The sequence below is a fragment of the Propithecus coquereli genome, unplaced genomic scaffold (assembly GCF_000956105.1).
Source record: "Propithecus coquereli isolate 6110/MARCELLA unplaced genomic scaffold, Pcoq_1.0 Scaffold14, whole genome shotgun sequence".
Lineage (NCBI taxonomy): Eukaryota > Metazoa > Chordata > Mammalia > Primates > Indriidae > Propithecus > Propithecus coquereli.
In genome coordinates, this window is record NW_012138302.1 from 15208642 (window position 1) to 15216825 (window position 8184).

The following is an 8184-nucleotide window of genomic DNA, read 5'->3' on the forward strand; positions in this document are numbered from 1 at the left end:
GACCGCCACCAGTTGTACGAATGGGGTTAACAGAAGAAGCGTGGCCTGCCAAAGCCTTCAACGGCGCAAGGACTGCTGGGAAGTCCCGGCTCGCAGCGCTCGGCCTTCTGGAATCCCGGGAAGAGCGCGGGCGGCGGCGTCCCGCCTCTCCACGCCACGCCCCACGCCACGCCCCTCCGCTGCTCACGTGGGGGCGGAGCGCTGGGGTAACCCTTGCGAGCCCGAGCCATGGCCGGCATGGTGGATTTCCAGGATGAGGAGCAGGTGAAGTCCTTTCTGGAGAACTTGGAGGTGGAGTGCAACTACCAGTGCTACCGCGAGAAGGATCCGGACGGTGAGCGCCGCCAGTGCAGCCTGGGGACACGTGGGAACTCGAGGGGGAGGGGCAGAAGCCGGAGAGGTAGCGAAAATGACTTCTTAGGGGACCTGGAAGGGGCATGTGGAGGGCTGAGTACGCGTCGGGAGGGGGTCTGCGGGGCACGCACGACCTTGCGTGGGTTGGGAGGGGCTCGCAGCCCGGGAGCGTCCTGCGGGGACTGAGCCTGGAGGCGGGGGCGGGAGGGAAGAGACGTGCTTGGGCATTTGGGATAGAGGGACTGGGGATACATCAGTGAACAGATAAAATTTCCTGTCCTCATGGAGCTTACATGCTAGTGCGGGGGATTGGACAATAAGCATAAGGAAATAATTGACGTAGTGTTAGAAAGTAATAAGTGCAATGGGAAAAAAGAACTGGGTGAAGCGTATCAGGACTTCGGGAGGGCATTTGAACAAAGCCTTGAAGAAGGTAAGAGAATGAACCATGCAGATCTGTGCCAGGCAGAGGTAACAGCTGGTGAAAAGGCCCTGAGGCACAAATGTGCTCTGTGTGTTGCATGAACTTTGGGTTGACTTGAGTGTGTGAGTGAATGGTGGTGTCCAGAGGGGGGCCACTCAGAGCAGCCAATACCTTTGAGTGGTTTTCTTTTCCCTACTTTATTATTTTAAAGGGAAAAAAATGGCACTGGCCCTGCCTTGTAATAGCTTGCAGTCTAGTTTCAGAACATGACGTAGCTCGCTCACTGTTTCTTTTTTCTTTTTTTTGAGACTGGGTCTTGCTCTGTTGCTGGGGCTAGAGTGCAGTGGCACCATCATAGCTCATTGTAACCTCAAACTCCTGTGCTCAAGCAGTCCTTCTGCCTCAGCCTCCGAGTAGCTGAGACTACAGGTGCATGCCACCACACCCAGCTAATTTTGTCTGTTTTTTGTAGAGATGGGGTCTTGCCCATGCTCAGGCTGATCTGAAACTCCTAACCTCAAGCCATCCTCCCGCCTCAGCCTGGCAAAGTGCTGGGATTACAGATGTGAGCCACTGCACCTGGCCTTCTTTCTTTCTTCCTTTTTTTTTTTAAGAGACAGAGTCTCACTCTGTTGCCTGGGCTAGAGTGCAGTGGTGTCATTGTAACTCACCATAACCTCAAACTTCTGAGCTCAAGCAATGCTCCTGCCTCAGCCACTGGAGTAGTTACAGGCATGCACTACCACACCCAGCTAATGGTTTTATATTTTGTAGAGATGAGCTCTTGCTATGTTGCTCAGGCTGGTCTCAAACTCCTGGCCTCAAGTGATTCTCCCTTCTTAGCTTCCCAAAGTGCTAGGTTATAGGCATGAGCCATTGCACCTGGCCCATAGCTATTATTTGAAGCTAACCATAACATAACCACATATATAACATAACCATAACACAGAGTTGTTCTGAAGTTTGATGGCTTTAAAAGAACCTGGGGTGGTTCTTTGACAGCTGGTTCATGTCCTAAGTATATAGATAATTCCGAGAAATTGGAATCACCAAGGAGTAGGGTGGTCGGGGAAGACTTCATGGGGAGGTCTTGAGGGATAAGCAAGTATTGATTAAATGGAGTAGATGGTGGGAGAAGAAAGTGCTATCTTCTGGAAGGTTGAAGTTAGTATGTAGTCAGAATTAAGTTTCAAGAGGGAGTCTAGATGTAGTCAGAATTAAGTTTGAAGAGGGAATCTGGACCATAGTATGTCAGGCTCTGAATGCCAGGCTAAGGGATTTATTCTTTGTTCTGTAGGCAGTGGAGAGCCATACATGTTGTTTGAGGAGCAAGTTCATGCGCTAGTGTATTGTGGAGAATATACAGAGCAACAGGGGAAGGGTGGACATATTAGGACTGGTTGCAGCACTTTAGAAGGAGACCCGAGAGGAGGCTATAGTTACTATAGCAACTGGAATAGTAGTTTCATTGAAAGTCACACTCTCACTTGGATAGAAATAGCCTTCTAACCTGTCTCTCTGCTTGCATCCTCACTCCCTTAAAATCCATTTTCTACTCTCAGATAAACTGACATTTTAATTTTTATTTTGTTATATTAAATATGTATTAGGTAACATGCTTGTTATCAATGCCCAGTTGTATTCCCCCTCACACACTTAACTTCCTCCATACTCATCCAGGCATATACAAACATATATACCAGAGTAACCTTTTAAAAATGCAAATGGAATCATACCACTTCCCTTCCTAAAACCCTCCAGTGGAGCTAGGCATGGTGGCAAGTGGCCTATAGTCCTAGCCACTCAGAATGCTGAGGCAGAAGGATCACTTGAGCCCAGGAGTTCAAGGCTGCAGTGAGCTGTGATCGTGCCACTGCACTTCAGCCTGGGCAACAGAGCAAGCTCCCATCCCTAAAAAAATAAATAAAAATAACTAATTAATTTAAAAGCCCTCCAGTGGTTTGCTTTTGCACTTAGAATAAAATCCTAACTCCTTCCTATGTTCTTCAAGGCCCTGTGATAGGTCCCCATCTTTCTCTCATTTCCTGTCCTACTCCTCAATTCAACCATGTTATACCTTATTCATTCCAAGCTTATTCCCTCTTCCAGGTCTTTGTATTTACTGATTCTTGTGCTACATCTTTGTGCTCCCTTCCCATTTCGTTGTCTTTAAATAGCTAGTGCTTTCTCGCTATTCAGGTCTCAGCTCAGACGTCACAGTCCTTGGTGAGGCCCTCTCTAATCACCCAGTCTTTGCTAATCATTCCCCCAACATGCATAGCAAACTACCTTATCATTCCTGTTTTATTTCAGTCATAACATTTATTGCTGTTTGAATACATCTTGTTCATTTATTTACTTACATGTTGTATTTCCCCCTCTAGAATGTAAATTTTAGAAGAGGAAATGACTATATTCCCAACATCTAGAACCTTGTCTGGTACATAGATGCATATAGATGCTTAAATATTTGTTGAGTGAAAATGAATGAGAGATGATATTGTTCAGAACGAGGAAGAAGGGAGAGGGGGGAGAGATGTTGAGGAGAGAGGCTTTCTGGGACTGGGAGACTGCCAAGGAAGGGGAGCCTATTTCCAGCTCCTTTGGAAGCTGCCTTTTCTACTCTGTCTTTGGGCTTCGCATTTCCAGCCTGGCCAAGGAGTAAGGTACAGTCATCATAGCACCACTTCCTTACTGCTACAAAAACTAGTCCTTGAGCCCTTTCGATTTTCAGGGTTTTTACTGCTAAACTTCATGAGAGGGCCTGAGGCTAGCACAGTTTCACTCATGGAAGTCAGCGGGTGTTTGGGCCTGGCTGACAGGGAGAAGAAGATCTGGGGTGAGTGATGGAGACAGTGCAGGGGCTAAGGTCTCTCTAGTCTGTATGTCATTCAGTTCCTGGCCAAGGGAAGACAATGTCATTTGTAGGAATGGCTGAACGCCACCTACATTCTTTGTAGTAAAGTCAACTTGCCACACCTTGGGAGGACAAGGGGTGTCTTAAATAAATGACACTGTCTGACCTGCCACACCTGGGCCCTCCTCGCTGGCAAGCAGCAGCCCCAGATGTGAAAAACAGCTTTTACCCTCTCCTCACAGGTTGTTATCGGCTAGTGGACTATTTGGAAGGGATCCAGAAGAATTTTGATGAGGCTGCCAAGGTGCTGAAGTTCAACTGTGAAGAGCACAAGCACAGCGATAGCTGCTACAAACTAGGAGCCTATTATGTGACTGGAAAAGGTAAGAAGGGGACTGCATTCTTTGGTCCTTATCATTGATGCCGGTGCTGCCATCACACCTGAGCTTTCATGATGAGCTCTCTTCCCATAGGGTCCTCACAGTCCTTGGAGAAGCACATTGTAGGGAGATTGGAGATTGAAGAGAAGAATTCAGCAGAGTAATGGGGGGAGGAGTGCAACCTTTCAAGTTAGGCAAACCTTAGGTAATGCTATTTGCAAGTAGTGGGACCTTGAGAGCCACTCACTTTAACTCTGTGCCTCAGTTCCATTATCCGTAGATCGAAGGGAAATAATACTTGCTTTGTAGGGTTGGTGTGAAGATTAAATAGGATAATGTAGATAAAGTCATCAACATATGCTTAGCACTGTAATTTTTAATTTCCTTCCTTCTATTTTTTCTCCTCAAGCTCTAATTGCAGTTATCACTAGAATGTGTTTAAGTTATCTATTGCTAAATAACAAATTAATCCCAGTAGTTTATGTGGGTCAGGAATTTGGGAGTGGTTTAGCTGGGTGCCTCAGGGTATCTCATGAAGTTGCAGTTGAGACGTTGACCAGAGAGCTAGGGATGCAGTCACTGGAAGGCTTGACTGGAGTTAGAGTTACCAGTTCTAAGACAACTCACTCACATGGCTAATAGCAAAGGCCTCTGTTCTTTGGCAGCTGTTATCAGGGGAGCCCAGATCCTTGTGACATAGTTCTTCATGAACTACTTAAGTGTCTTCATGACATGGCATCTGGCTTTCCCCAGAGCGAGTAATCTAAGAGATGGAACAAGGTAGAATCCACAGTGGTCTTTTATGACCTACCTTTGGAAGTCACACACTTTTCATTTCAATCACATTCTATTTATTAGAAGTGAGTCACTAAGTAAGCCTACACTAAGGGGAAAGGACTGACATTCCACCCCTTGAAGAGGAAGGAATATCAAAGAATTTATGGACATGTTTTAAAACCACCGCAAATAGGGACTATGACCTTTGACAGGCAGCTGTTTTTTTCACCCACTATATTGTGAGCTTCTTGAGGGTATGATTTGTTTATCCCTTGTTCCCAGTGCCCAGCCACGCCTGGTTAGAAAAGGTATTTAGTGAGAGTTTGATGAAGGGGATGTCTTTTTAATTCTCTAGAGCTGTGTGGACTATTTCTGCTTTCACATGGAACATGGCGTCTGTGATTGTCTCTATTTTATTTTTTAATTTTTAATTTTCCCCCCAGCTTTATTGAGGTATAATTGAGAAAAAAATTCTATATATTTATAGTGTACAGTGTGATGTGGGTTTTTAAAATTTTTTTATTTATTTTAATTGTTTTTAAATTTAGTACTTAAAGATGAGGTCTTGCTATGTTGCCCAAGCTGGAATGCAGTGGCTATTCACGGGGGTGATCATAGCACACTTAGCCTTGAACTTCTAGGCTCAAGTGGTTCCCCTGCATCAGCTTCCTGAGTAGCTGGACTCAGGCATGCTCCACTGCACCTGGCTGTTACGTTTTGATATATTATACATTGTAAAATGATTGCTACAATCAAGCAAATTATATCCATCACCTCACAGAGTTATTTTGTGTTTGTGTATGTGGTGAGAACATTTAAGATCTACTCTCTCGGCAAATTTCAAGTACACAATAGAGTATTATTAACTATGATCACTATGCTGTTCATTAGCTCTCTGAAACCTATGCATTGCCCTAACTGAAATGTTTTACCCTTTGACCAGTATCTCTCCTTTTCCTCTACCCCACCAATCCCTGGCAACCACCATTCTATTCTCTGGCTATAAGTTCAACTTTTTTAGATTCCACATATAAGTGAGATCATGTATTATTTGCCCTTCTGCACCTGGCTTATTTCACTTAGCATAAGGATCACCATTGCTTTGGCTATTTGGGGCTTTTTGTTGTTCCATATGAATTTTAGGATTTTTTTTGCTATTTCTGTGAAAAATGCCATTAGAATTTTGATAGGGATTGCATTGAATATGTAGATTGCTTTGAGTACTATAGATATTTTAACAGTATTAGTTATTCTAATCCATGATCACAAGATATCTTTCCATTTATTTGTGTCTTCAGTTTCTTTCATCAATGTTTAATAGTTTTCAGTGTATAGATTTTCACCTCCTTGGTTAAACATATTCCTTAAATGTTGGATTTTTATTTATTATATTATAGATGAGATTATTTCTTGATTTCTTTTTCAGACAGCTCATTGTTAGTATATACAAATGCTACTAATTTTTGTATGTTTATTTTGTATCCTGCTACTTTCCTGAATTCATTTATTGGTTGTAATAATTTTTTGGTGGAATCTTTAGGGTTTTCCACATACAAGATCATGTCATCTGCAAACAGACAGTTTTACTTCTTCCTTTCTGATGTGGATACCTTTTGTTTTTTTCTCTTGCCTTGTTACTCTGGCTAGGACTTCCAATGCTATATTGAATACAAGTGGCAAGAGTTGGCATCCTTGTTTTGTTCCTGATCTTAGTGGAAAAGCTTCCAGCTTTTTACCATTGAGTATGATGTTAGCTGTGGTCTTGTCATACGTGCCCTTCATTATGTTGAGGTACATTCCTTCTATACCTAATTGTTGAGCATTTTTATCATGAAAGGATATTGAATTTTGTCAAATACTTTTTCTGTATCAAGATGGTCATATAATTTTTATCCTTCATTCTATTAATGTTTTATCTTCATTCTGATATGTTGGTGGTATATTACATTTATTGAAATGCATATATTGAACTATCCTTGCATCTTAGAGATAAATCCACTTGATCATGGTGTATGATCTTTTTAGTGTGCTGTTGAATTTAGTTTGCTAGTATTTTGTTGAGGATTTTTACATCTGTGTTCAACAGGGATACTGGCCTACAATTTTCTTATAGTGTCCTTCTATGGTTTGGTACCAGGGTAATGCTGGTCATCAAATGAATTTGGAAGTATTCCCTTCTTAATGTAGGCATGTATTACTGTAATCTCCCCTCTTAGAACTGCTTTTGCTGCATCCTGTAAGTTTGATGTATTGTGTTTCCATTTTCATTTGTCTCAAGATGTTTTTTGACTGCCCTTTCAATTTCTTCTTTGACCTCTTGGTTATTCAAGACTGTGTTGTTTATTTTGCACATATCTGTGAATTTTCCACTTTTCCTCCTGTTATTAATTTCTAGTTTCTTACTATTGCGTTCAAGAAAGATACTTGATATGATTTAAGTCTTCCCAAATTTTTTAAGACTCGTTTTGCGGCCTAACATACGATCTGTCCTCTAGAATGTTCCCTATGTGATTGGAAGAAATGTTTATTCTGCTGCTGTTGAACGGAATATTCTGTATATGTCTGTTAGGTCCATTTGGTGAACAGTGTTGTTCAAATCCACTGCTTCCATGTTGATTTGCTTTCTATCCATTGTTGAAAGTGGGAATATTGAAGTTCCCTACTATTAGTTGTATTGCTATCTGTTTCTCCTTCAGTGTTAACATTTGCTTTATATATTTAGGTGCTCCAAGGTAGTGTCTATATTTTTAAATACTTTTTTATTGATATGTCGTAATTGTACATATTTTGGGGTTACATATTTCAATACATGTATACAATGTGTAATGGTCAAATCAGAGTAATTGAGATGTCCATCACCTCATACAATTATCCTCTGTTAGCTATTTTGAAATATACAATAAATTATTGTCAATTACTTATTATTATTATCAACTACTTATTATTTCCCTACCATACGATTGAATACTAGAACCTATTCCTTTCTATCTTATCTAACTGTATGTTTGTACCCATTAACCAACTTTTATTCCCCACGCCCCCTCCCCCACCGTAGTCTCTATTTTGAAGAAAATTTAGCCTTAACAGGAATTTCAGTTTACCTCTCTGGAGCAGAGGGACATTTCTTTGACCTAGTAATTTTCTTTTTGGTATTCTTTCCTAAGGAAATAACTGAAATGCAAATAAAGGTTATGTGCAGGCCATGGCGGCTTAAGCCTGTAATCCCACTGCTTTGGGCAGGAGGATCGCTTAAGGCCAGGAGTTCAAGACCAGCCTGGGCAATGTAGTGAGACCCCATCTCTACAAAAAAATTTAAAAATTAGGCCGGGCATGGTGGCTCACGCCTATAATCCTAGCTCTCTGGGAGCCCGAGGCGGGTGGATTGTTTGAGC

The 8184-nt window shown here is 42.1% G+C and overlaps 1 protein-coding gene across 1 annotated transcript in view; it reads left to right on the forward strand.

Annotated features, from left to right (window-relative positions):
- The first annotated feature begins 222 nt into the window (after positions 1-222).
- LOC105806298 (cytochrome c oxidase assembly factor 7) overlaps positions 223-8184 on the forward strand; it is a 25701-nt gene continuing 17739 nt past the window's right edge. The window contains exons 1-2 of the mRNA XM_012639400.1: positions 223-334; positions 3878-4018. Coding sequence (XP_012494854.1) covers positions 229-334; positions 3878-4018 — 247 coding nt within the window. The 5' untranslated portion in view covers positions 223-228. The remainder of the gene's footprint in view (positions 335-3877; positions 4019-8184) is intronic.